Source organism: Onychomys torridus, chromosome 3, assembly GCF_903995425.1.
Source record: "Onychomys torridus chromosome 3, mOncTor1.1, whole genome shotgun sequence".
Classification (NCBI taxonomy): domain Eukaryota; kingdom Metazoa; phylum Chordata; class Mammalia; order Rodentia; family Cricetidae; genus Onychomys; species Onychomys torridus.
The window spans coordinates 72,543,425-72,557,990 of NC_050445.1; the positions used below are offsets into that span (position 1 = coordinate 72,543,425).

Genomic DNA, 14,566 nt, shown 5'->3' on the forward strand with positions numbered 1-14,566 from the left:
CTTGGAGAGACTTTGTTTTGTGGTGTGGTAGGATGGCTAAGAGAATTACTACCAGTTTGGGTAATGGTGTTTTGATTTAAAAAAAAAAAAAAAAGAAGCAGTTGCTACACAACTGTCTCCAGGTTCTGGCTATCACAAATAATGCTACTATGAACATAGCTGAACACGTGTCCTTGTGGAGGAGGAGTGGATGGGGAGATAAGAAGGGACGTCGGGGGGGGGGGGGGAGAAAATAGGAGGAGAGGAGGGAGGGGAAACTGTGGTTGGTGTGTAAAATGAATTTAAAAAAAATTAATAATGAAGCAGTTGTGGGTGGTTAAACATGCCCATAATCCTAGTAGTCTAGAGCCTGTTGGAGGCTAATGAAATAGAATGGAAAAGAAAAAAAGTGTGCAGGTGGGATGGCAGGAAAAGAGAAAAGAAAGAACAGGGAAATCAAAGAAGTTTTCAATGGTGTTACAGTCTAAAAAGTGAGGTATAATCACGATTTAAAAGCCAGGATTGACAGTCATCATATAACTGATGACCACTGCGTAGGGGTAGAAACATTCAGCTTGATACACACCTCCTGACCTCTTCTCACTTCCTCCAATTTTAACTTACATGCTGTAGATGCCCACATCTTCTATGACTATTGTACCCAAATCAACAACAACATAAAAAAGTGAGGATTAAGTGAGAGCATTGAATTTACATGTAACATATGCTCAATTGATTATTGACATGGATTTCTGGGTGTGAGCACATAACCTAATGTAGGAGACTTACATGTGAAGAAACTTGAAAATGTTCACTGACACGTATCATATCCATAGACTTTTGGAACCTATTCCACTTAATATCTCTTCTGAGCTGAGGAAGGTGACAGTACTGTGGGTTCACTACCAAAGTCTATTGGCAAGCAATGGCCTTGTGTTATGTTTCCATTTGTTTTGTTAAATTAAAGAAGGTGTTTCACTTGGAGGCCAGGCTAGCCTGGAGCTCATTGTGTAGTCCACACGGACTTCAAACTCTCACAATCCCCTATGTCCCTGCTTTCTGACTGCTGGGATTTCAGATGGGCACCATCATGCACAGCTAGTATTTTGTTAGTTGTAAATACAGAATCTACTGTTATTGCTCTCACTTAAAAAAAGATTTATTTTCTAATTTTTATTTATGTGTAAAGTGTTTCTGGGTAGGCTACATATCTGCAGGGACTCACAGGGGCCAGAAGGTTACTGAGTCCTCTGGAGCTGTGAGCCACCTGAGATGGGTGCTGGGATCAAATTCTGGTTCTCTGGACGAGCAGCAAGTGCTTTGAACCACTAAGCCATCTTTCCATCTCTCCGATGTGCTCTCATTTTTAAAAATACTTGTCATTTGTAAGTGTATACTAATATTTCAGAACACAAAGTACCTTGGAACCATATTTATTAGTAAGAACTATAAATTTTAGATGAGATGTGTGAAAGGAAGAGATCTCAATTAACAGAAGTTAATTTCATATGACACTTTTAATAATAAGCGCTCAGAGGAATACTTTTATATGAAAACCCTCTTTCAAAATAAGAATGATTTCCATGATACTTGGCATATTCTCTAATGAATTATCTTTTTGTAAGATTGTGACTTTCTAGTCCATTTAGTTATCAATCCTTTCATATTTAAAAGCGTATTTAGACTTAGATGATTTATAAAATCCTTGTTAAACACTATTTAATTCTTCAATCTTGTTGAACTGTCAATATTTTGAAGTACTAAGTGGGCCACCTTCCACCCTGGTGAATTTCTCTCATTCATGGTAAATTATTTCTATCTCCATGGTGAGGAATTATGCAATGACTGAATGCCAGTCACAGCAGCATGGGGTAAATTATGGAGACTTCGGTCTATTTACATGGCAATTCGTTCACTTTCAGATACCACTGTATCTATACAATCCCCCTACCCCAGTGTGTGTGTGTGTGTGTGTGTGTGTGTGTGTGTGTGTGTGTGTGTAAGTGTTTGTACCCATAGTCATGTGTGGAAATGCCAGTGTCTTTAGTGAGGCTGTAGGCAGTTTTGCACCTCAAGGCTATTTTGATTACTCATGGATTCCCTTCATTTTTGGAAGCATTGTGGCAGGCTTACTTATGCAGCCCACTGCAGCTTCCAGCTGCAGGCAATACCAGTTCTTTTTGTTTTGAGCATTTCCTTTTGTCTATGCCAGGAATTCAGTTTGGATGGCCCTTTCACATAACTTGCCTAGGGGTCTCATTAATAGTTGTTTGCTTCAATCCCACTTGCATTGTTTATTTTGATATATGGCCCTATTTGGACAATCACTGCCTTTGAAGATTTGTTTTTTAGGCTGATGACACACTATGTATTTATTGATCTCCACTGAGCTGCGGTTTTTGTGCTTACTTTTAGCATGTCACTTACAACCTAAGTGAGAGATTTAGTGCCCAGGGTTCCAGATGTGCTTTTGCTGCACCTCCATCTGTTTTCCTGTCAGAGGAATTCCTGAGGAGGGATTTATAATGTTTGCTGTAGCTTTTAAAACAAAAATTAAGAAGCCTCGGTACTACCTACAAGCACACCTGCCTGTACCCAACTAAACCTGCTAGTGCTTAGAAACTAAGTTCTTTAGCATAATGCTGTATCCACATCCTGCATCTCCATCTTTCTGAGTTCTTTAACATCCACATCCTGCATCTCCATCTTTCTGAGTTCTTTAACATCCACGTCCTGCATCTCCATCTTTCTGAGTTCTTTAACATCCACGTCCTGCATCTCCATCTTTCTGAGTTCTTTAACATCCACGTCCTGCATCTCCATCTTTCTGAGTTCTTTAACATCCACGTCCTGCATCTCCATCTTTCTGAGTTCTTTAACATCCACGTCCTGCATCTCCATCTTTCTGAGTTCTTTAACATCCACGTCCTGCATCTCCATCTTTCTGAGTTCTTTAACATCCACGTCCTGCATCTCTAATCCTCTTTCTGAGTTTCCTATGGCAAATCATAGGCAGTTGCCTATAAATATTATTTAAGAAACATACAAGCAAACTGAAATAGAAAGAAAACGTTTCCTTAAAAAATTTCTGTAGACATTTTATATCCAGCATGGTGTGGTGGTGCATGCCTGCAACCCAGTTCTTGAGAGATAGAGGCAGGATGATCAGAAGTTCAAGGTCACCCTCTGCTCCAGAGTGAGTCCCAAGCCAGCCTGAGCTACATGAGATAATTTCTCAAAAAGCAAACAAACAAGCAAAACAACAACAACAACAACAAAACCCGTTCAGTAGTAATGGACTTATTTTGCAGGAATCCAGACTTTTTTCAAATCCATAGACTCCCAGAAAAAATAATATGCTCTAAGAAATTATGACAATAGGGTTAGAGTTATAGATTCACCTCTGATGAAAATTTCAGTATTTGCCCAGTGTCGTTCAACTGTATTCTTGTGCAAAGAGGAGAAGTTCCCGGAGCCTTTAAGACCAGCCTCTCTCTGGGCTCTCCTCTCCAGTTTCTGTATCAACAATATTTATTTTTGTATTATACCCAGAGATAACAAAACTGGCCTTGTTCTGAAGTGTGATATAAAATTTATAGTATTTTTACAATAAGCGAAAACATTACCACTGGTGGTGTCTCTTGGAGGCAAATACACAGGTCATCTATGGAGCATTGTCAAAAAGTCATCATATAACGTTAGGGATACAACACCTTTGTGACTTGCACTCACGGATGCTCTATTTCACCATATCATAGTCTTCATCCGATTTGTCATTTATCATAAAAAGCTCCCCCTAGCAGGTTTTACACAGCCCTGTTCTGGAATATGCTGCGCCGACTGTTCAGGGAGATAACCGGCTGCCTGCACAGCAGCTGCCCAGTTGACTCCTCCCTTTGCCTTCTCAGGCTGCACTGAGCTGTTTCTATAGACAGAACTTATCTTTTGAAAACTTAATTAAAGGGCCTACATGTTTCTATGTAAGTGAATAAAAATGGTGAGGATAATATAGTTCCAACTTAAGATGGCAGATTTAAAAACTTAAAACTATAACCATAACATTAGAGAAATACAGTGAAACCTGGAGGAAGGTCCCCAAAGCCTCATTTGACGTACACTGTGGACATTAAAACATGTCAACTTTTAGATGGCCCAGCAAATAAAGCCACTCACCACCAAGCTTGAGAAGGCAGTGGCTGAAGGGGAGAACTAATTTCTTCAGGTTGTCCTCTGATGGTCACATGCATGCTGTTCTCCCATGAGCCTCTCCCCAGGAAAAAAAAAAAGAAAGAACAGTAATATTAAAAAATGTATCAGTGCACTACTTCCCTTTACCAACATCAGATCTATTGGTACCCCCTCTCCACTACTTCCAAAGACACCAGAGGCTTTTCGAGTACTTAGGGTCTCAAGTAAATTCCAGGTAGCTTGACAGCCAAGAACCATTCTCCTCACTGACTAACAGCTGACAGCAGAGATACCTTAGAAGACAAAACAAAAATATATGGGCACAAATCACTAAGAAAAAGGGCAGAGAAGAAAACCAGCCACTTGCCTGTGTGACACACATGTGACTCATTGAACTCAGTGAATGTTCTTCTTCCATGCTAAGCAAAGGTTCTTCTAACTCAGCACATCCCCATCCCTGGAACATACAACTTCAATACATTCACAATTGCCTTGGTTATTTCACTGACTTTCAGGATTCATCAATATAATTTAAAGTCAATGAATATATTTCCTTATACCTTTTTTTTCCCTAAACTTGTGTGAAAATGACAATATAAGGAGCTGAGAGATCTTTAAAAGGCATTTTTTTGCACAGATAAAACTATATTTAGTATATGAACCCAGTATTGTGACCATCAGGTCACAAGAAACTCTCAGTAAGCACTTCTGGGCGACAGCCTTGAGCTACTTTGCATGTTGGTTTAATATTTATATAAACCTAAATTTTCTTTCACAGAAGAAGTATGTTCTGTCCTTTAGGCTGTATCATGACTTACCCACTTATTACTAGGTGAAAACAATTGATAGTCTATTGTCAAAAGCCAAGCAAATGACTGCTCATAGGCACTCTCCTTACTCACCACCCAGAGGGGGCACCAAAGTTCAGGCTTGTTTACCTTTTTCTCTTTGGAGCTTTCATGTGCATCTTTGTGCAGAGGATCTAACAACAAAGGGGCCATGATAAATAGAGTGGAGGCACACAGAAGTGGCTGGTGCCTATGGGCTGCCGATTCTGACATCTCAATGATAAATCTTTTGTGTTGGGGAAACTGCTGACTTCTGTAGAGCTTAAAAAAAAAATGTGAAGACATGACGATTTAGTACAAGAGTGATTACCTCCTTTCAGCCCTCTCTGGGCTCAAAGTTCTCAGATGGGATTTTGTGGCTTTGCAAACAAATACAGGAGCTGAGAGCTGGGCAACAGAGTCTGACTGATACTTCCTTGCAGAAGAAATACCAAGTCTAGTGCACTGAACTTCCCTGCTGGGCTCCAAGTTTCTCTGAGATACCTTCCAGTGGTCCACTGCTTACTGAGAGCATTGTGCTCACTAGTCTGATTATAGCAGGTAGCTTTGACCTGGTTTGTTTTGATTGTTTTTATGTGGAGCTACTTAAGGAACTGGACAAGGCAGCTGGGTAGAGAGGCAAGAGCAGTTAGAGATTATTCCATTTAGAAGACGGCAATTTTTATTTTTCAAGTTAAAAAATAAACATTCCTTTTTTAATCAACAAATTTGGAGCTAGTAGGTTAGAATTTTTTCATGTGTACCACAGATAAGAATTGAAAATAGAATAAGGAAAATGTTTGAATATGGACACTTACTGACGTCTTATATACCAGGATATTTAGAAAAGAATGATACTTTCTGAGACATGGGCATTTTAAAAGCCGTATTTAGATAAGTCTGACTTTACATCTTCAGAGACATCAGAATCATCAAATAGCTATGTAGAATACCGTTTGAGCAATGACAATCAAATAATAAATATACACAATAGAAATTTAAGAGCAGTTACAGACATGACTGTTATTTGAATGGCATTATATAGAGTATGCTATGTGGTTTTCTGACAGACAAATATAATTATTTCATTTATTTTCTAATTGCAATCCATGAGGATTTCTTCATTGTGTACTTAATAACACACAGGCACCTTGGCCTTGTATGAAAGCCTTCCTTGGTCTTCCCCTAATTTACTTTTCTAACATTTTCCTTCACTAGTTTAATTGATCCCAGTTCTCATCGAAACAAGCTTTGTCTTGGTTCGCTCAGTGTATTTTTGGATTGTTCTATCTGTTGTCCTTTACTGCTAATTTCCAGCCCCCGGGGCATTTCTGCAACTCATCTTTACACATGTGTCCTGACACCAGCTGCCATTAAAAAGATGTGGCATCAGATCTGCCACTTCCCAAACACCTCTCTTCATTTCTCAGTGTGTAGAAACTCCAGTGGAGGGGAGGCTCCATCTCCTTGGCTCTCCAAACCTTTCTAAAGAATTTTGCCAATTTCATTTGTAATGCTAGTTATTTCTTAACAATTAAACATATATTCATCAAGCACCTGATTGGTGGTACTGTAAAGAGTATTCTAGTTGGTGAAGGCACTAAGAAGTTGACTTTCTGGTAATAACTTAAAACATCTAAAAATTAAATACTGTTGTAGATTTTATTATTGTTAGGGTTAACCGATCACCCCACCAATGACCACCACTCACGTGTGCAAAAACAAGAGCATTTCTTTCTCAGGAAGAATTCCTGCATGCAGGGGTCAGCCAGCCAACAAAATGGCAGTGATCCCCAGAGAAGCTAACAGGCTCCTTTTATAGACTACCAGGAAGGGATTAGGTCGTCCTAAACATGACTGGCCATGTGATCAGCAGCCATATTAATATATTTCTGATTGGCTGGGGCTGTTAATCATGCCTGGTATGCAATGCCTTCCTGGCCTGCCTTATCAGAAACCTAAACTTTAACAGAAACTGAGACCTAAACAGAAACTGAAACTCAGGCTAGGACTGGGAGAAGCCCACCCTTGTGCTCCTGTGGCCTCTCAATTACCATCAGAAGGCAGAAATTCTAAACTGCATGCATGATAAACAAAACAAAAGAACAACATCCCAAACCCTCCTGTTTCTCCTGATTTTAAGCACTGTAGGTGTGTGCCATTATATTTTATTGTGTATATGCATATACATACAAGTATGTATTTGTATATGAAACCCCAAGCACATATGTACTTCCCTACAGATGTACTCTGTCATGCATAATAGATTGGAATCATTTAAGCTTTAAAGGAAAGAGATAGTTGCTGGGTAGTGATACACACATTTAATCCCAGCATTCAGGAGGCAGAAGAAGGTGGATTTCAGTTAACTCAAGCCAACATTTTCTACATAGTGAGTTCCAGGCCAGCCAGGGCCATAAAATGAGACCCCGTGTCAAAGTTTTAAAAAGAAAAATCAGTGAAACAAAAATCTGTGAGATGTTGTTACGTTTTGTTCATTAAGTTCATGAACTGTTTTATTCAAGATCAGTGCCTTTAAAGTTTAAAATTATCCTTCAGTTTATAATTGTTGTTTCTTATACATCTAAAATAAATCAAGAAAGGAATAATTATTACTACATTTTACTAATGAAGAGCTATGCCTGATCAATGGGAAGGAATGTAAGAGCTGAGTAAAATTGAGAATTACATATAGTGCCACTCTGTGCTTTGACTTGAGTTCTTAGAAGTTAGGAGGCTTGTTGCTCTTCATTCTGTGTCCCCTCCCTGTTCTGAAGAATATATGTATATGTATGTGCATATACGTTTATATATATTAGATAAGAATTCAATTTTCTTTCTTAGTGTAGTCATTCAGACATTCTCCTTCAATTTAGTCTAGATTATAGACATTAAGCAGAGAAGGTAAGCACTAGATATTCAAATACCCTGACTTTCATTAACTTTCTAGAATTTGGCATGAGGAAAAACAAAAGATTTAGGAAACATAGTTAAATGCAAGTAGGTTAATGGAAAATGGATCTAAGAATAATTTGTATTGAAATGAAATGCCTAATGTATGCATTCCATGAATCATTTGCATTTTATTTATTATGGGCACAGAAAAAAGCTAGCTTATTCAAATGCATTTTTAAAATCTTATAAATTTAGTGTATAAAAGGACATAATTCTGTTTATTCTGTTTATTTGATATGGATATTTATGTTTGGCTCAGTGTTTAAAACCATTCTAAATAAAAAACTTCTGAGAAGTAATGTATGGAAATGTAGGTTAATATTTAAAATTAATTTCGTATGTATATATTTGTATACTTAGGATTCCTTGATGTTTAATTAGTACTACATTAGCTTGAGGAAGACCATTTCTTTTTACTTTATAGTGAAACCTATTTATAAAACATGAAAATATTCTTAAATACATAAATGATACATAAGTCATTCTAACAGCTATTGACCTCAAGTTGCCTGGCACTATACTAAATACATTACACAAAATTTTCCATTTGATCATCAAAATAACCAAATTTCAAGATGTTAATCATATTTTATCAATGACAGAATAGAGATGTATTAGCGTTTTATAGGTCACGGAACACAAACTTGGCAGACACAGGATTTGATCCCAGGCTGCTTTAATTACTGCAGTCCTGCATGCATCTCCTCATCCACCAGAGTTAAATTGCTTGCATTCATTTAACCATAAGAAAACATTTACGGTTGAGTGACAGACTAACTTTCCATTATAGAGTAGCTGAAGTCAATACTCATGCTCTGTGCCTTGTAAAAGGTAGTAGTATTAATGAGATACTACCTGTAATGCCTACCGGGTTTAGTTAGTTGTAGATTCCTACTGGTAACTTTTTAACCTTTTTGTTTCCCATTATTTCAGAACGATGTAGGTGGGCAACGAAGTTTGATAAACAAATGGACTACTTTTCTTAAGGCAAGATTGAGTTAGTTAGTTGTAGATTCCTACTGGTAACTTTTTAACCTTTTTGTTTCCCATTATTTCAGAACGATGTAGGTGGGCAACGAAGTTTGATAAACAAATGGACTACTTTTCTTAAGGCAAGATTGATTTGCTCAATTCCTGGAAGCGATGGGGCAGATACTCATTTTGATGAACTCCGTAAGTCACGTGTTGTGTCCCTTGCTCTTAGAACAGCCCTCCTACCTAATCAAGTAATTCAGCATTTATTTATCTTAGTGGCATATACACAAATGCATACATACACAAATAAGCACAGCCTGGAGTTGTTCTTACTAAATTGACCTTCAACCACACAAAGCCTGTGTTTTGCTCTCAGTCTGAATGCACACAGTACAATGAAGTATTCCTGTATTTGAAAGAACCTCAAATTTAATAAAGGGAAACAATTAGAGTAATCAGAAGATGTGAGCCATGAGAATAGAATCCATGCAATCCCCTTCTTCCTTTTTTTCCTTGGTGGGAGCAACAGGTAGGAATAGCCTGGATTCCTTGTTCCTAGGATGCCCTCTGCTGGGGAGAATGGAAGATTTGTTGACCATGGTGATCTGACTTAAAACCTCTTCGGAGAGGCTACAGACAGATTTCTTTGCATTTCTTCTTTTTTATTCTTCTCAAATTCAGTTCTGGAAAGATTTGAGTTGCACATAAGGTCAATATCTTTTTCTTATAATTTTATTTTCAAGTGGACAAAATAATTAAGTCTTCCAATTAACTCATCAGTATCCCATGCTTTACTCATATTGAAAATAAACATAACCATATCCCTCGTCGTCCTGTAAAACATTCTAGCACTTTCTTCCCATCAGTCCTAGGATAATAATAACTATGCAAGTTATTATTTTCATACTGAAATACCAGGCTGAAGCCATTATAGCACATGTTTTTAAACTGTTGGGTAAAATCTTCCATTTTATATGAAATCACATATTCTTAATTGGAAATAGTCATGGAAACTGTCAATTGAGTCATCTCATTGATGCATCCACTAAGAGGTTATGTCACATAGCTGGTGAGAAAGCTTTTACCCTTAATTCCTTAATGTTGCAGTGATTCCTATTTATTTTGTACGATGCTTAGAGTTCTTGAAGTATTATATATTATTAAAAAGCAAATGTAATACTAAAAAACAAAAATATGGTACATAATTATTTTTCCATTAACAGAAGACATTTATTTGCTCCCTACAAGAGATGAAAGAAATCCTGTAGTATACGGAGTCTTTACCACAACCAGGTAGGTTGAACACAATCCTTTTTTTAAAGGTTTTTTTGTTTGTTTGTTTGTTTGTTTTTTTAACATATGAAGAGAGTTATTATAAGGAATTATTTACAGGATCATGGGTCTTTCCTAGGCAATTCCAAAAACCAAAAGGCAGGATGCTGGGAAATGGCAGGGAAGTTCAATTTTGAACATGGCCCAAACTACTTCAGTGGCAGAATCTGAGCATATCTTAGCTGGGATTTATAAGGATTATGAATTTATTGAATCAGGTTTACCCAGATTATCAAGGGTAATCTCCCTAAAATCAACTGATCATGTTCTTTGATCATATCTATTAAATACATTCATTGAGTAACTAGCTTCGTATTTTAACTAGTTGAAGACATTAGCCTGGTGCAGCTGACACACCAGAAAAGGCCACCATGGTGTATGTGGTTTGTCTGTGGTGGACAGTGAGGACCTTTGCTGCCATGCCAAACTCTCATATCTGACCAGTCTGATGACTGATGACAGTCTACTTTCTACTTTCTTACCTCAAGCTTGAAAAAGAGTTTTGTTTTGGTTATATATATATATATTTAACTTTTATGTGTTTGTGTTTGTGTCTGTGTGTACGCATGTACAAGTGTGTGTGGATGCCCACAGAGGCCAGAATAGGCCTCAGATATTTTGGAGTTGGACTTACAGGCAGTTGTGAACTGCCTGCAGTGGGTGCTGGAAAGTGAACTCTGGTTCTCTGCAAGAACAAGAACTCTCATCCCCCAGCCATCCCTCCAGCCCCAAAGAGAATGCTTTTAGTCCATGAAATTTTTCCTGTATATGAGTCAAATAGTTGTTTACTTCTTTGTTTCACAGGCCTTTGCATACTAATACTCATCCACTGAGCTTCGTCTCCAGCCCCAACCTAACACAGTTAGAGTAATTGCAATTGCCATCACTGTGACCAAACACCCCAAAGAAGCAACTTTTCAGAGAAGTAACTCACCCTCCGAAGATATAATCCATTATGGCATGCCCCAGGAGCTTGCTCACACTTGGAAATTATGAAGCACAGCAAGACTAGGGCCAGAAGCAGAGCTGGGCTATAATTATCAAGGCCTACTCCCCAGAGACCCACTTTCTCTGTCGAAGTCCCACCTCCCAAAGGATGTACAACTTCCCAAAATAGCAAAGCCAACTTGGGAACAGTTGTTTAAAAAGAAAAAAACCCACAAAAGCCTGTTAGGGGTACTTTATCTTCAAACTATAACAAGTAGCTAGTTGATCTTTTTATTTTTTCCTGCACAGCACACCTATTTTTCTCATTTGATCTGGTTTTTGTGTTAGTTAGAAATCTATTCATATGCATTCTTTTTATACCAGCATGGTGGCCACTCTACTAATTACCACAGAAAATGTTTACCCGGTCCCCAGAACATTCCTCTTATTTTCAGTCCCTTTCTGCTATGTGATGCATCAATGACTCAGCTGAGCACACGCCACTGCACACATGAAAAACTTATCTCTAATACGAAGTCACAGTATAAAATTGTTAGGTATAAGAATGTATAGGAATGTTCATAATTAGTGCTTTCCAGATGTGTGACCAGAGAGGTAGGACTAAAGAAATGCATGAATGAAGGACCGAGTTGATTGATAAAGCTGTAATCCATCACAGGGTGGAGCACCGTTGACTTAGAATCTATCACACCACAACCCCCTTGTCACCGGAACAGGTAGATGTGGCTGCTCTGACAGTCCACTAACCTACTCTCTAAGATGAGTGGCTGGTTCCTATCGATGAGGCCAGACTGAAGCCCATCCTCATTTCTATGTCTGTGTTCGTGTCTGATTTCTGCATAGTGCTGCCTTGTGATATCAATGAGATTCTGTGACCTCCGTGAGTTTGGAGCAGCATGAACAAACCTTTTATAAAGTTGTACTCCCTACTGTCTTCATTCTATTAAATTCGATTCCTTACTTTTGACTCTGTTTGAAGCACATAGACACTTCCGTTGCATGCCTAGACTACTTCTAAGTTTTGCATATATCTTCCCTTAACTCTTTATCAATGGGCTTTGGCTTTAGAATGGGAGGACTTGGAACTTGTTATTGACAATGAAAGAAATGACTCTGATCTCTTCCTTTGAATAAATTCCTACAATTTACAGTTTATTTCTTTCTGTAGCAAGATCCTCATAAGCTGGAATTTTCTATGGATTCAGAATACATTGGAAAACAAAACTGACTAATTGTGAGACTTAAGATGGAAATATTTTATTATGGACATTAGGGAGACTCCCCAAGAGCTGCTGTTTGGGGATCCATTTTTCTATTCATGTGCAATGAATACTAAAAAAGAAAAAAAAGAAAGAAAAAATGCAAGAGGAACAATCGCCTGCATTGGCTCAAGTATCTCAGCTCTAGTTTTCTTGGCCCCTTTCCATGCAAAATCTTGCTTTGAAGTTGATGTGTGTTCCACACACAGATGTAGATATGTGCCAGGGAGACAGAGCCCCAAGATACTTCTTTTTCCCCTTTTCCTATCAAGTTTCTGCCCACCCAGAGTGTGAAGTTACAAATCAGTTCTTTGTCCCTGGTGTTCTTTGTTGTTTTGTTTTTAATGCTGCCCTGAAGAATGAGGTACTTTGGGATGTATGCCATATCCTTTGTCTAGTGAAAAGACATAATCAACCTTCAATGATGGTGCGTTATTTCTTTAATATAAACAAGCAGATATGTGATTATTATCACAATATCACTTTCCTCCTATCTACCTTCTGATCCTGATGACTCCCACTGACACCATTCCAAGAATATTAATGTTTGAGCTTCTCATGCTAAAGAGTCCTTAGCTTGTGTAAAGCAGGGGTGATGTCATTTGGTCAGAAAGGGTCATCTTAGTTTCAAGAACAAGCCTCAAAGGAAATGTATTTTGCTTTCCAGAAATGAAGCAAGAAAGAAATACCTGAAGGGTGCTAACGATTGTTCTCTGTGTTGTAGAGTTTTAGAATTCCTGTGAAAATTTTAGCTACTTAGTATTTCTGCTGAAACCACATGATTTTGAGCACATTAAGTATTAAGTAGATTACTATAATTCATAAGCCTAGTTCATGAAATGAAAGTTTATTTCTGCCTTAAAAATTGTTTAAACAAAATCACTTGACCAACACATTCAGTATCCAAACTCGAGGTGTACACTTACTTTTAGTAGACTGCTAAAGGCCAGAAAGTGGTTAGGTCAGCAAACACACAAACCTGACAGCCTTATTCTATCCCCTCAACACTTTGTTGAAAAGAGAATCGAATTTGCTTCTCCCCCACAATTACATGTCATAGAAAAACACAACAATAGTAACAAATAAAACAAGAAGTTTAAAAAAGACAGACAAATGGTATGGTTTTTCATGTATCTAAATGATGACTGTTTTAAACACATATTATAATTTTTCATTTTCATTTTAAGCTCTTTATAAGTATTATAATGATTTCAAAAACTAAACAATATGTAAGTAAGTATCATACTTAATCATTCTTATCTTATAGTTTTTCTGAATCAGTGTCTCTTAACATGTGGATCATGACCCCTTTGGGGTCGCATAAGATGTCCTGCATATCAGATATTTACATTATGATTCATAACAGTAGCAAAATGACAGTTATGAAGTAGCAATGAAGATAATTGTATGGTTGGGGGTCACCACACCATGCAGAACTGCATTAAAGGGTTGCAGCATTGGGAAGATTGAGAAGCAATGCTGTCAGTGTAGACCTCACCTCTTTCCCCAGGGGTCCCTGATGACCCCCCCCCCTGGCAGCCCTCTCACCCCTTCCATTACCTGTGAAGCAGCTGTCATCATCAACTGCCAGTCCGAAGTACTTGCCTATAAACTCCTTCATAACATACGCACATATTTTGGCAATACCTGTCAACTAGAATGTGCCATAGATTTTCCACACAGCTTTTGCGGGCAGAATGTGCTCAGTGGATGAATGACTGGACGGCGTTCCTTTCTTTCAGCTCCATCTTCAAAGGCTCTGCTGTCTGTGTGTATAGCATGGCTGATATCAGAGCAGTTTTTAATGGCCCATATGCTCATAAGGAAAGTGCAGACCATCGTTGGGTCCAGTATGATGGAAGAATACCTTATCCCCGACCCGGGACGGTATGTACCCAAGTTAATAACTGAATTATTTCCTCAATTCCATATTCAGTTCCTAATTCTATTATTACCAACTATGCCATTTCTTAAAGCCACATGTGCTGTCGATTTGGAAATAACTGCTATTTGTTTATCGTGATATATTAGTATTTCCATTATTCAAATGAAGTTAAAAAACTTTTGAATGATAATTTTAAGTACTAAGGAACACACTGGACT

At 38.0% G+C, this 14,566-nt stretch overlaps 1 protein-coding gene across 2 annotated transcripts in view; it reads left to right on the forward strand.

Moving 5' to 3' along the window:
- Nucleotides 1–14,566, forward strand: part of Sema3d (semaphorin 3D) — a 196,642-nt gene that overhangs the window by 147,505 nt on the left and 34,571 nt on the right. Inside the window, exons 9-12 of one of the 2 annotated variants that reach the window (XM_036182046.1) lie at nucleotides 8,883–8,941; nucleotides 9,067–9,122; nucleotides 10,148–10,217; nucleotides 14,206–14,350. In XM_036182046.1, coding sequence (XP_036037939.1) covers nucleotides 8,883–8,941; nucleotides 9,067–9,122; nucleotides 10,148–10,217; nucleotides 14,206–14,350 — 330 coding nt within the window. Of the gene's footprint in view, nucleotides 1–8,882; nucleotides 8,942–9,061; nucleotides 9,123–10,147; nucleotides 10,218–14,205; nucleotides 14,351–14,566 lie in introns of both variants that reach the window. The other variant, XM_036182045.1, reaches the window with a different exon arrangement.